The sequence below is a fragment of the Apteryx mantelli genome, chromosome 6 (genome assembly GCF_036417845.1).
Source record: "Apteryx mantelli isolate bAptMan1 chromosome 6, bAptMan1.hap1, whole genome shotgun sequence".
In the NCBI taxonomy this organism is placed as follows: Eukaryota; Metazoa; Chordata; class Aves; order Apterygiformes; family Apterygidae; genus Apteryx; species Apteryx mantelli.
Window position 1 is genome coordinate 39,756,111 of NC_089983.1, and position 13,820 is coordinate 39,769,930.

The 13,820-nt window shown below is 48.7% G+C and overlaps 1 protein-coding gene and 1 long non-coding RNA gene across 2 annotated transcripts in view; both read right to left on the reverse strand.

The window, feature by feature from the left end:
• The window catches only part of HEG1 (heart development protein with EGF like domains 1), a gene marked incomplete at its 5' end in the record, with an annotated part of 35,783 nt that extends 25,786 nt beyond the window's left edge, over window positions 1–9,997 (reverse strand). The window contains 9 exons of the mRNA XM_067298637.1: window positions 71–1,444; window positions 2,528–2,869; window positions 3,388–3,693; window positions 4,687–4,998; window positions 5,753–6,070; window positions 7,016–7,348; window positions 8,276–8,590; window positions 8,996–9,316; window positions 9,901–9,997. Of these exons, the coding sequence (XP_067154738.1) occupies window positions 71–1,444; window positions 2,528–2,869; window positions 3,388–3,693; window positions 4,687–4,998; window positions 5,753–6,070; window positions 7,016–7,348; window positions 8,276–8,590; window positions 8,996–9,316; window positions 9,901–9,997 (3,718 nt within the window). The remainder of the gene's footprint in view (window positions 1–70; window positions 1,445–2,527; window positions 2,870–3,387; window positions 3,694–4,686; window positions 4,999–5,752; window positions 6,071–7,015; window positions 7,349–8,275; window positions 8,591–8,995; window positions 9,317–9,900) is intronic.
• A 50-nt stretch (window positions 9,998–10,047) lies between these two features.
• On the reverse strand, window positions 10,048–11,734 carry LOC136992355 (uncharacterized). The gene is made up of 3 exons (XR_010884606.1): window positions 11,688–11,734; window positions 11,200–11,508; window positions 10,048–10,107 (listed from the first exon to the last, which is right to left on the reverse strand). It is a non-coding gene; the product is annotated as an uncharacterized lncRNA (long non-coding RNA).
• Window positions 11,735–13,820: the final 2,086 nt, after the last annotated feature.

A 13,820-nucleotide genomic window follows, 5' to 3' on the forward strand; every position in this document is an offset into this window, starting at 1 on the left:
AGTGGCACCCGCATGCTCCCGGCCCCCGCGTCCCAGCCCCAACGCTGATGAGCGCCGTTAGAAACGTTACCTGTTACAGGCAACAACGTCCTCAGCCCTGCTGTGCTACTCAACGGAGTGACAGTCGTTGGTTTGGTAGCAGCGGCCGAAGTAGCTGCAACGCTTACAGTGGTCTTGGTGGGTGGAGGTGCTTCAGAAGGACTCGTAACTGGGATGTTTTCCTCGGTGACTTTACCAGTACTTGCAGTGCTATGATCAATAGCTTCTGTACTTTCACCAGTGGCATAAACTGTTTTAGTGGCAGCAGGCGTTTGGGGTCTGTCGGCTTTTGTAGTGCTAGGATGAGCCGGGGTTGGTCTGCGAACTGCAGGTGTCGTCAGCACAGGGGGTTTCACTGTAGTCAATGCCACCGCGGGGGGGACAACCCTTTGGTTTGTTGTACTCAGTAAGGCACTGCGGGGTGCTTCTGTCGTCCCAGGATGTGGGGTATCACCAGCTGTGGTGAGCAGCGGCACTGTCTTTCCAAAGCTGCCCCCCTTGGGAGAAGTGACCCTCGGCGAGGGGCTCTCAGTTACCTGCGGAGGAGCAGACATGGACACAGCGCGGCTGCCAAGCTGCTCCATGGGCTCTGTGGGAAGAGGAGGAGACCCTGCAGAGATGAAGACGGTGCTGTTTTGGGGCTGGAGCGTTCCACTGGGCTTGCTGGTCTCTCCGGGCGAGCTCCCAGCGATGACAGCTGTAGAGGGCACCTGTCTGACTTCAGTGGTAGCTACGGAGGTGCTTGCTTGACTGCTGTCGTTGGACTGCGACATGGAAGATGGTGAAGAAAACAGAGGTAATAAAGATGTTAAAGAATAAGATGGGGAAAGCAATGAGGAAGTGGGTACAGCAGTTGACAAAGCCTGTAGAGGGGGCGATGATGCCATCACGGAGGAAGACAGCAGCTCAGATGACTCTGATGATGCAAAAAGGTATGTTGGTGATGGTGTTGATGACAGTGAGTAATGCAGTGACGATGCTGATGAAGAGGATGGAAATGCTGATGAAGATAGAGATGATCTGACAGTAGGCAACAACTCAGAGTCAGTATCCAAGACGGTTGTATTTTGTACAACGCCTGTGGAAGCAGAAGTCAATGGTTTGGAAGAATGTACTAGCAAAGGCTCAGTAGATGGTTCAATAAAACCGCCGTCACTGGAGACATTGCTTCTTCTGTCCTGGGTCACAGAAGAAGATTGAGATGAATCAGAAGGGCTGGAAATTTCTGAAAAAAAAGTGGAACTTTCCGAAGACTCAGCAGAGGTGCTACTATTTGATATAGACAGGAGGGTCCTTTCTCCACCTCTGGTGTACGTGGTTGAAATGTATGTGCCGTCTGTGTGAGAAACAGAGGTCCTTTTCTCAGCATCAATGCTACCAACTGGCTGATGGCTACTTGAAAAGCCTGGAGTAAAAGGACAAAATACATTAGAAAGACAGCATAATATGAAAGTATTTTGACTTCATATGAAAGTTGCTTGCTAAATACACAAAACGTTCTTGTCTGTGAACTGGCCCACACTCCTCACCAACTTGTAATGTAGTGACCCAAAATACTAGAATTTCGAGCACCATCCAAGCACGGCTATCGAATCAGGAGTCTTCTGCATTCCTTAATTCATTCTAAAATGTTGAAGTCTGACAGACACAGGCTCCTGTGGAAAGCATAGGTTTCTAAAAAATTCTTCTTCCGGTATTGCTTTTTTAATGTGATTGAGCACTTGGTGTTCTGTGATATTTTGTGGCAGGCTAAGCAGGAAAACCCATCTGTTCTCTTTATCTGTCATGATTTATAAAACTCATACCCTCTCCCTCTTAGTCTCCATTCCATACTAAAGAATATCAATCTTCCTGTGTCAATCTGTTTCTAGACACAGTGAACTGCATGCCTCTGTAGGATGAAATTATTATGTTAATTTGTAGCTTATCATGAACTCACTGATTGAAAGCTTTGCAGGCAGGAAATCTTAAATGAATAGCACATCACTTTGCAAAAATTCTGATTATTTAGCATTAAAGGCGCAGCCAATCTTATAAGATAAATTTCAGGATTTACAGATAACTTCAGGAATCTCAAAAATACAGAATAGGATCTTCAAAATTCAAAATTTGATTTAATTCTACAGTGGACTCAGGTCAGCATGAAACACTTTCAAAAACGTCACCGACAACAAATCAGTTAGGGTGCAAACAAATAACGTGACCATCAAAGCAAGACAGCTTCCTTGCTAGTGAATCAAGAACTCGCTTCAGCATTGAGGACTGTGGTTTCCCTTCTGGAACGATTGCCCTGACAGATGGGGTTTGGCTTTGACTCCGCTATTCGCAGCAGCACTCAGATATAGGAAAATATCGCCCCGCATGCAGCCACGGATGATATTTCATGTACCAGTGAATGAGAGTTTTGCACACAATATAGGTAAACGCAGGATAATGTGGACTTTCTCTCTTCCCCCCAAAACACACGTACACAAACACACTAACTTACCTGAGAGATCGTTTTGGAAAGATGAATAAGTCGGTATCTTGGAAGAATGCGTAAACAGGGTCTCAGTCGCAAACCCAGTGACGCCCATGCTGCTCGCGGAGATATTAGGAGTCCTGCTCTGCTCCATAGGCGCCGAGCGATTCGCTTCGGAGGAATTAGCAATTTCCGCGTGCAACGTGGAGCTCTCTGGGCCACGGGCCAGCGTGCCATTTGTCACAGACCGCAATGTCCTCTCTCCACCTCCAGTTACTGCGGCTGAACTGTACACAGCATCAGTATAAGCGCTGGAAATCCTTTTTTCTGTACTTGAGCTGCTCAGTGAGTGATGGCTACTTCCAGTGGCTGAAATGGGATCAGAAAAGTGGGCACTCAATTTTATCATCTCCGGTCACAGTGTACTTGTGAGTTCTACAGTAATTCTATTTTGAAATACAGATTAATAGAATTGCACAGACAAATACAGACTAAATAGATTTCACAAATCTATCACCTTAAACATAGACTTAACACACAAAGCCTATTCCATTGAAAACTTTAGAAACAGGCCTACGTAAATGCACAGGGACAATGAGTATCATTAGAGTCGTAACGACATAATTTATTTATAATTATTACCCCACCCAGTTAAATAGTAGACATCTCCTATAGCAAGGAAACACAGCTCACATTCCTGAGACTTAAACACCAACAGCTGCAAATATACAGAATCAACAAGCAAAATCATCACAATTTGTAAATGCTGCCCATGGCACCTGCAACAGCTCTAAAATGTGTTGCTAGTAATAACAAGCCCACGGAAAAGTGGGAGTGAATGCTTTTTTTCTAATTCAACAGTGATTTTGGCATTCAGAAAAACTCACTGGAAGGTTTACGTGGGGCAGAGAATTCGGTGGAGGCCCGGGATGAAAGTGTGACCTCGGCCGAGGGCTCGGTATAACCTGAACCGCTGGATGAGACGGGCCCTCCTCCAGGCCATGCTGTTGCGGACGGGAAGGGGCTGGAGCGCGACTCCCCGGCCACGTCTGGGCGAGAAGTGGAGCTTTCTGTCACCTCGCTCCACGTGCTGCGGTCAATGGGAGCCTGAGAGGTCCCCTCTCCGCGCGTGGAAAAGGCGGTTGAGATGTACGTGCTCTCGGTAGGAACGCCGGAAACCCCTTTTTCTCTCTCTGGAATTGCAAAGCAGAGATATACACATATATATATATATGTGTGTGTGTATGTGTTAATAATATCTTTGAGGCCCCAAGAGGGACTAAAATCTGAACATTTCAATTCACACAGCTGGAGGCGGAGCTCGGTTAGTGACACCACTTATTTGTTAACTGGAGTTCTCAGGATATCCGTGTTTTTAGACTGGTAAAAGAAAGCAGACTGGGGCGTACAGCTTTCTGAAGGAGAACAGTGACAGGGAGGTAGTACTTGGTCTTGAATATCCAGTAGAAAATTGCCTTGGATGGATCAGTGGGCTTTCAAGCTAACTTTCGCGGACATGGATCCGGAGGGTGGGACCCTGAAAGCACAGCCAGGAGCACGGATGTGGCAGGGAACCACCTGGCACCTCCTCCGGGGGGTACCAGTGCCCTGGCTGAGGACAGGCTGGGACAAGGCACACCAGATGTGTAGCTGCTCCGATTTTTGCTGGCTTGACAAAAATGGGACAACCAGGATATAAGAAGCAGTGAAAGGTCTACCTATCTCTTGTCACTTCTCACGCTGAGCATTCCTCAGTACTGGAAAAAGCCACTTTATTTAGGACCATTAGAAATTCTTGCAACCTGTTGTAAACACAGGATTGTAAAGCTGTTTGGGTGAAACTTTGTAATTCCGTAAAAGTCAGGAACAGGAATCCAACACCTAGAGAAACATTGAACAGGTGAGGCTAGAGGAGGAGGTGAAATGTGAGCAAGCCCGGCATGAGCCATCCCCAGTCCTGTCACCCAGGGCCTTGGCATCCACCTGTGAGTCCCACCAGGTTACAGCTTTCTCCAGGGGCTGTCCCATTCACCAAAAAGGGACTAGATGAAGGGCAGGGAACGCAGGATGTGTGCGGCATGGCTTACTCGGACAGAGAGGGGAAAAGGTAGCATTTCAAAGGTGGAAAAAGAAGGAGGAGGGGTGTCCTTTACGGCAGCAGCAAAGCGGGGAATCACACAACCCACCAGAAGTATTTGGTGAAGATGAAGACATTGAAATACTGGAAGAAAATATAGGCAGAGGCTGCGTTGAAAGCTCACTGAATTCATCATCACTCTGTGAAATATTACGCTGCCTTTCAGCCTCCGTTACAGAAGATGACAGATGGATCAGATCCAAGGACGTGCTGCTTTCTGCAGCACCGGTCGCTGCGCTGATGTTGGCCACAGGCTCCACAGTCCCTTCCGCACCTCCGGTAGCCGTCACTGCGCTGGGCGCACTGGTGAGAGGAGGGTCAGACATGCTTTTTTCCATAGCCGAGATTATAGTTCCTTTGGCTGAGAAAGGATAAAGCAAAATGGAGTTATACATATTAAACTATAAACAGATGGACAAGTTTTCCCCCAACACCACCTGCAGGCAGACAGTATATGCACAGATATAATGTATGAGAAGATTTAAATCTGGAGAAAATGCTAATTGCAAAGACGCAACCCTTTTCTATTCAAGAATATACAGAATTATTGCTCACAGAGAGACACCCTGAAGAGGGCACTAAAAACAAAACGTGGAACTGATGTTTTGTTTGCTTCACTTCATTGCTGCGCTCCCCGGCTCTGCATTCCAGACTGCTGGCACTCGCAAACACCAGAACAACTATAGAAATGCCTGGAATTAAACTAGGTGGGGTTGCAGTGGTGAATAACTTAGAGAGATTTAAACAAAGCATGCCTGGGTTCTGCAGGATCAGTAAATGTTGCATTTGTTTTCCAGGGTGGGAGTCAGGAACAAGTGTTGCCTCCCCACTCTTGTAAACACAGCACGGTTTCAAGACAGTCCTCTTGGCTATCTTGGAAAACAACAACTCTCAAAGCCAGACTGCTCTCACAATAAGACTGGTTTTCTTTGGTGAATAAATGCAAAAAACAACTAATTTATAGGAATAATATATTTTTCACTGAAAGCTGAAATTTTATTCCATGAAGTCCAATATCATTGTCCAGCATCTTCTAACATCCTGCTCATCCCTCCACAGAGAGCTGATATGTGAGATCCATGGGAATGAGCCCTACAGAGGCCATCAGAGCTCACCTGGGGAAGTGCTTGCTGAAGCAGATGCAGAGTCCGAGAGCAACGGGTCCGTGAACAGCACGGTGGCACCTGCACCACCACCAGCCTCTGCTGCCAAAGATGTTCCAGAGGACTGGGTCTGATCCAAAGGGTGGATCATTTCGGTTCCGGAAGTGGAAATCTCTGTCGCATCGGTCAGGCTGGTGCTGCTTGGTAGCGACCTTAACGTCCTTCCTCCACCTCTGGTGGATGGTGTCGAAACGTACGTACTGGTGGTAGGAAAATCAGTTCTTTTCTCTGTTGATGGGATGCTGAATGACACATGGCTGCTTCTAGTAGCTACATGATAAAGAAAAATTTATACATGTGAAACTATAAATAAACAGATGAACTTTCTTCAGTAACACCCAAAGGCAGAGAGTACATATACAGGTAGAAAATATGAGAAGATGTCAATCCAGAGAAAATAGGAAATTTGCAAAGATGTGATCCTTTCTACAGAAAATTGTCTTGTAAAATGCATGGTTTGATGTCAAGAAAAGTGCAGTTGTATAAAATCTATGGAACTACTATGCTGTGCACTTAATTTCACCGTTATGTGGCTGACTGCACTCCACGCTGCTAGAACAAATAAATATTGTAGCACTTCAGAAAAGCCTGGAATTCAGTTCAGCTGAGGTGCAATGCTGAGCGGTGCAGAGATCTTATAAAACATATTGAATTTGAAGAAATGGGATTAGTCAGGATCAGACTCCCTCAGCACTGCAACGGGGTCAAGGACCACAATCCCTCCATGAAGAATCTCAGAGACCACATTCAAAGTTGTCTTAAATTTGTTGAACTGACTAAATTTATGGGAAGCAGCATGGTCCAAGGGGTTCAACATAGGGCAGGAACTCAAAGGAACTGAAGTCAAGTCCCTGTCACTGCAGGGACATGATTTAATCCTCACTTGCTTAGTTCCCTTGCCTATAAAACACAGATAGCAATCTGAGATAGTAAAAAAAGATTTGTGATTTGAAAGTAAATTATTTTTCTTGGCTCAATGAGACTTTTCACAGAAGATGTGTCCTTTCTGTAAAACCCAAACCAAATTTTTTCCTCAAGAAACAGCTGAAATATTTCAGACACAAAAATCACATTACATCTTTCCTAACAGCATATACTGAACAGCAGCAACATGTTTTGAGATCTATGGAGAAGAGTCAGGTAAGTGGAAAATAAAATAGTAGTCCTCCTCTCATTTACAATAAAAATGGTATCTCATTTGTAACTTGAGCTCACCTGTGGAAGGCATTTCCAAAGGAGAGTGAGAATGTGTTAGCAAAGGGTCTGCCAAAGGTTCGGTGACATCTGTGATGGCTCTTGACCCGTTAACTCCATAGGTCTCTCTTACGGAAGACACAGATGAGGATTGGCTTGTACCTACAGCCTGGGACGTGCCACTGCCAGAAGTAGAGACTTCTGCTGCCCATCTGCTGCTATTTGTTAGGGACCTCAGTGTCCTTCCTCCCGTGCCGGTGGCTGTGGCTGAAACGTAGGCGCTGGTGGTAGAGGAATCAGCAGCTCTTTTCTCTGTGGCTGCGCTGTTAGTTGGTCGGTGGCTGCTTCTGACGCCTAAGGTACAATAAAACCAAATTAGTTTTATGCATATAAAGTCATACACCGATGGATGGTCTCTTTTAGGCAATGCACAAATTGGTACATGGTTTGTTCAGATACTGAACGGAGGAAGTTCTCAATCTGGAAAAGGCGCTACACTGGGAAGATGTGACTCCTTTCCGCTTCAGCACACATGCCTTATAAAAAGCCAAGAAAATCACGGCTAAAAGAAAGAAAAGTGGAAATAATTTACAGTGAAGATGTGCACAACACTTTATTTATGCATTTAAACTCCCTTGGAGCCTGTTTAAATCAGGAGCCTATCCCTTTCAGTTCAGAGCACATCCAGAGGATGACCCAAAAAAGGGGTCTTCAGGTTCTTTCGAAACCCCGAAGCACCCAGCTTGACCTGACCGTGCAGGCGCACGGCACCCCAGCAGGCAGCGAATCTCAGCTGCTGCCCACGGGGACATGAGGCGTGCAAGCCAGACGTCAACCTCACGTGCTCAGAGATATCCCCGGCACGCTAGGATGGTATTTTTCCCCAATTTATCCTGTTTCTAGCCAAGCGTGTTTGTCAAGCTGGGGAGAACCCGAGGGCAGCGCAGCGCCGGGGATGCTGAGGTTCAACCGGCTCGCCTGGAGTGTGCGCTGCACTGCGATTCACCCGCGCGGACTTAACTGTTGTGAATTAATTGAGAGTGGCGGGGAACAAAGCATCGGCTGCTTTTCTCGCCATGGGAAATTTCATTAGCGAGCTAGTACACCAGCATTTTGCAGTTTTTCAGCCAAAACTTGAAATCCCCTCCCACCCTTCACCTCAAACCCCTGTGCCAGCTTGAAGCAATCAGTAATAAAAATACCCGTATTTACAACAGCACTGTGGGAATGCAAAATCCAGCTCAACCCCAGAACAGCCTCCTTTCAGCCTAACAAATTTACCTGTGAAAGTGCTTCCCGAGGCAGAGTGCGAGCTTGCGAGCACCGGGTCTGTGGAAGGTGCTGTGACGTTCGTGGCATCCCACGAGCCTCTCACGCCGGGTCCCCGAGCTGCAGTGGAGGACGAGGTCCCGCCTGAGGAGCCAGTCGCATCGGTGCTGGAGGTGGCTCTGGGGACACTGCTGCTGGCTGGAGACCCTGATGACTTTGCCATGGCGCTGGTGCGCGCCAGAGGCACGGCAGCACCGCTGGTGGCAGAGCGCAAAGTCCCCTCTTCTGCAGCCGAGATGCTCTTTGGTTCATAAGTGCTTCTAAAAGCTAAAAAAGGATACAAGAAAGATAAAACTACATGTATGTAAACTAAAACAGCTGGGTAAACTTCATCCCAGTATCAGTTAACATAGACAACATATGTATGAATATTCAGTTCCAGAATATTTACTACTGAGAAATCATTAAGACAGAAAAAAAAAAGGACTCTACATAGGAACTCCTGAAGCTATTGCTTGCAAAATACTGAAAGTTTTCAACAAAAATCTCTCCTTCTTTTCTAACAAGGATAATATTTATCCATACTTTCATTTCTGTGAAATGTTTTTAAACGTACAGAACGTGCCAACTACAATATTATTCCTCCTTTCTTTAAAATAAAAAGGATGTATTTTGTTTATAAAGAGTTTTTAAATAATGTTCCAAGTTATAGAACTAGTTATCAAAACTCACTTTTGGAAGTGCTTCCCGAAGCAGACGCAGAGTCCGAGAGCAATGGGTCCGTGAACGATGCAGTGGCACCTGCACCACCACCAGCCTCTGCTGCCAAAGATGTCCCAGACGACTGGGTCTGATCCAAAGGGTGGATCATTTCGGTACTGGAGGTGGAAATCTCCGTTGCATTGGTCAGGCCGGTGCTGCTTGGTAGCGACCTTAACGTCCTTCCTCCACCTCTGGTGGATGGTGTCGAAACGTACGTACTGGTGGTAGGAAAATGAGAAATTCTCTCCTCTGCTGCTGAGAAGTTGGATGGCTGGTAGCTGCTTCCAATGGCTAAGACACAATAAAAGAACTGGATTTATACGTACAAAATTATAACCAGATGGACCCAGTTTCTTCCCAGATGCTTACAGCGCACGTACGGATATTAAGCATAGGAAGTTTTCAATCTGGACAAAGTGCTGCTTTGGAAAGCCATGAATCCCTTCTATTCAGGAAGACCTGAGTTATTGCTTGCAAAAAAAAGCGGCTTGACGCCACGGGAGTGCAACGCAGGAAGCTCTGTGGCACGACCGGCCCCCAGAAAGCGCTGGCCACCCGCTCGGGGGCTTTGCGCTCTGCGCTCCTGGCATTTTCGGGAACGGCAAACCTGCGCAAGCAGGGCTGGGGAGAACCGTGGCCAGATTCACTGGACAAGGACTGCGGGGATTTGGCTTTAAATGCCCCCTTTGCTGCAAGACTGGTGCAATCAGCCCAATCTCTCTTGCTTTTCTCGCAGGGACAACATGGGATCCAACAGCGAACAGCTGAAGAAGCGGAGAAACCCGGCCGCGGCCAGGTCCCTGTGGCACTCGGAGGCCCGCGGGCTGCCAGACCCGCGGGAACTGGGTGCGACCCCGCGGGCTGATGGGGCTCACCTGGGCCAGCGCTTCCTGGAGGAGGCGGCAGCCGGTGGTCCACGGAGGGCCCGGCGAGCCGCGTGGCTCCTGGCGAGCCGCTGGCGCCCCGCGTCCACGGGGACGAGGCCCGGGGCTGGCTCGCGGGGCTGGACGTTCCCGGTTGGAAATCCGAAGTGCGGTTTTCTGCTGCCCGGTCGCTAACCGGCTGCTGGCTGCTCCCAGCGGCTGCGAGACAGCGAAGGGAAGCGTTAATGGGGAAGCCCTGAAACGGCTGCGTTTACTCCTGGTAACACCCAAACCTCAGATACGGATTCAATAAACATGGAAGTTTTCAGTACAGGGAGACTTCCTGCAGAGTGAGGCAAACTCTCCGGTTTGAAAACTCCCGAAATCATTGCTTGCAAAAGACGTCCTAAAGCCATGAAGAATGCAGCAAGAAGTGCAGCACCCCTGGCCCCAGCACCCCGCGACGCGGAGCAGTGCGGTTCCTGCAGGAGCAACGCAGGGCGGGCACGCCGAGGCCCGAGCTCAGGTCGCAGCTTTGCCCTGCAACCGGCAGCCAACCGCGACTTTCCCACCCGGCAAAAAACACTGTGATAAGATAAGGCCAAAAGTTTCTACCCGTTCTTTTTTTTTTCTTTTTTTTTAAATGGAAAACATTGGGGGGTTTTGATCAAATGATTTTTTCTATAACATTTTCCTGGTTTCTGCAGGGAACTTCAGCTAACTGTTGAAATGAAAACGAACAGCAAAAAAAAAAAAAAGTAGTGTTTCAATGAAAAGTTCAGATTTTCCACAAAATATTCCACATCCGTTTTAAAAAGGCAATAAAAAACATATACACCCCTACTCCTGTAGCTAGCAAAGGCTGAGCTGGCTCAAGGCTTCTCAGCCACGTGAACAGCATTGACGTGGGCTGCCCTTGCTCCATGCCGGGAAGCAGAGGAGGAGGCAAGGCAGGAGATGGGCCAAGGAGCACAGGAGATGGTCCCTGGGAACGTGGCGCCCACCAGTAGCAGCCCAGCGAGGGCAGAAGGGGGGCCACCGTGTCCCAAACCCCGATGTCCCTCCGAGACAAGCCAGCAGCTGCTGACCCGGCTCTCCAGACCTATGGGGAACCATGTGGAGAGTGAGGCCGTGGTCCATCACCACTCCCTGCCCACCATCCCCAGCAGCTGCCTACTCGCCTGCATCTAGAGCAGGCCAAAAAAGGCTTTTCTACAATTTTTTTTATTTTAAAGAAAACTAAAGCTATCTAAAGGCTTTTAAAGATATTTTTAAAGCTAAAAAACAAACTTGCAGGCCAGCAAAGCTCACCTCTGAAAGCAGTTTCCGAGGCAGGAGATGCCATCATCAAAGGGCTCGTGGAGTCCTCCGTGAAGTGCCTGGGGTCTGGCGCGTGGCTGCTCCCACCAGTCCGGGCACTGGGAGTGCTGGGCAAGGACTGGGGCTGTTCTGGTGAGCCGGGTGCCCCCGAGCTCGAGACGGAGCTGCTGGGCAGTGGCGGCAGTGTCCCCGCGCTGCTCCTCGAGGCAGTGGATGAAGTTCCCATGTCACCAGTGCGAGGACTGGCTGGTTGCTCCTGCGTCGCCGAGCCGCTCGCTGGAGGAGAGGGACCACCGCTGGCTGCAAGGCAAGAGGGGAAAGCAAATGAAAACACACAGACGTAGACGAAGACGTAGACGTAGACATAGACGTAGCAAAGCGCTGCTCCCACGCTCTGCGTCTACCAAAGTAGCCCTTCAGGAGTCACCACGACATCTACGGACATTGCAAGGGAGGCATTTCATTGGGACAGCGCTCACCCAGGCGATCAGTGTCCGAGGACGGATGCAGAAGCAGTGTCCCTGCCATATGGTCCAAGGTGGTGACGTCCGAAGCCCCGCGGCTCCGGCTGGTTGCAGGGGGCATTTCCCCGCTGACCGCAGCAGCTGAGGCGCTGGCAGCTCCCAAAACCGGTGGCGTCCCCTCTGCAGCTTGGCTGAGCAGTGCCAGTGTGCTTGCAGGGTCGCTGGGAGACACCAGAGCCCTTTTCCCTCTCTCCGAGCTAGCGGCCGGGCGGCGACCACTTCCAGCAGCTGGGACACAGGGCAAGAAAATTAGTATTCCTGCTGAACAACTTAAAACGTCTTAGCTGGGCTTGCAGTAGCATCGCATGCAGTGGCACCCAGCGCTACACGATGCAAGTGAGGTTACAGCAATATTCCCCATATTTCCTCTGCTTAACACAGGGCATGGTGCAAGAGGGACTGCTGGGCAAAGAGCGCGTCCCTTATCAAAAAACACCAGCATTTCAAAATTTGTTTTCATTTCTGCACAGCAAGAAAATCCAGACATTTCTTTAAAAGTGTGAAAAGGCACAAGGCAGTAAGCAGTTTACACCAGGACAGCCAACAGCTGGCAGGCCAGGCATCTGCCGAGGACGTGATGGCTCCAGATTCAAGTCCCCAAACGGAAAAAAATGACTAATTAAAAAAATAAAGACAATATCTAATATTTCACAAACCATTTTTGCATCTATAAAACTCACCGGGACGAGCGCTTTGCGAGGGCGGGAGAGTGGGGCTCACGGCAGCCCGGCTGATCAAAGGCACCATCGCATGCCGTGGAAAACGCCCGGTGCCGGTGCGGAGGGCGCCGCTGCCTCGGCGCTGCCCTGGGGACGCCTGCTCTCCACGCCCGGGGGACGTGGGTGCAGCGTCCGTGCTTTCCGTGCAAGAATTGGAAGTCCTTATTTTGGGGTCAGCACTCCTTCTCGCCTGATGGCCACTTTCAATGACTGCAAGAGAAAAGAAGGTGGAAGAAAAAATTAAAATCTGACCAGTTTTGAACGCGCAGGCCAGGCTCGTCACGGTGACATTGAGGCTGAGCCCTGGCCTCATTTACCCATAATCAAAACAAAGACATGAAATTTATTTTTGGATACACACCACTGTAAATTAGATGGGCCTGTGGTGCCAAATTCTGAAGCCAGAAACACGAGACCAAAAGAGAAATTTATGGTGTGGATTAAACCGACCTTCTGGGTACTGAAGGGTACCCAGCTACTGAAGGTCACCCCAGGGTGATGGATGATTTGGGCCTGGAGCCCTTGGCCATGCTCCATCCATTTGGGTTTTCTGCCCCCCTGCTCCTGCAGGAAGGCTGCTCCAAACTCTCACCTCTCCAGTCGCCCAGAATCATTTTCCCATTTCCTTGGGAAATGAGTTAACACATTTATTGAATATATATTTGTTCCCAAGACAGCACTGCCCTTTAGCTTAGACAGTTTTTCCCCTCCCTGTGCTTGCTCCCCACCTGGCCTGATGTAGTAACAAGAGCAGCCCCATCCCCTCTTTGTACAAGTTCGTTCTTCACTTCTTATTCATGTCCAAGCCTTCCTAGCACACTGATGCTGAAACTACCACCTGCTCTACCTCCTGGACCCCAAAAATGCCCCTGCAAGGAATTCAACAGGTGTTAAAGGATCTTCAGAAACACATAGATGGCTGCCTGCATCTTTGAAAACAAAATGCATTTCCAAATCAGGCCCTAAACAAGGACTGAAGATGTTATTCAGTAGTCAACTTCTTGGCTCAATTATTAACACTGACTGCTGGCAGCAGCAGCAGCAGGACTGAACATTGTAGCTACAGCGTTAGCCTTATGTGCCATATAGCCCGACATCATTTTGAGCACAGCATTTAATGACAGCTGCTGAGCAGTTTAAATGAGATTTACTGCTGGAATTCAGGTTTCCAGCTAGCTGTACCAGCCAGGGCTGTGTGCAAGGCAGGAGGATTGCCATTCACATTGGTCATGTGCAAAACAGCAGTGAGTGTGATTGATCCATGTTCACTACCCTGAGGCTTGGCTGGCATTTCGGAGCCAGATGTTCTCCAGCCTACATCAAGTCAGAGCAAAGCCAAATCATGGCTGTATCATCCGAAACTGCAAGT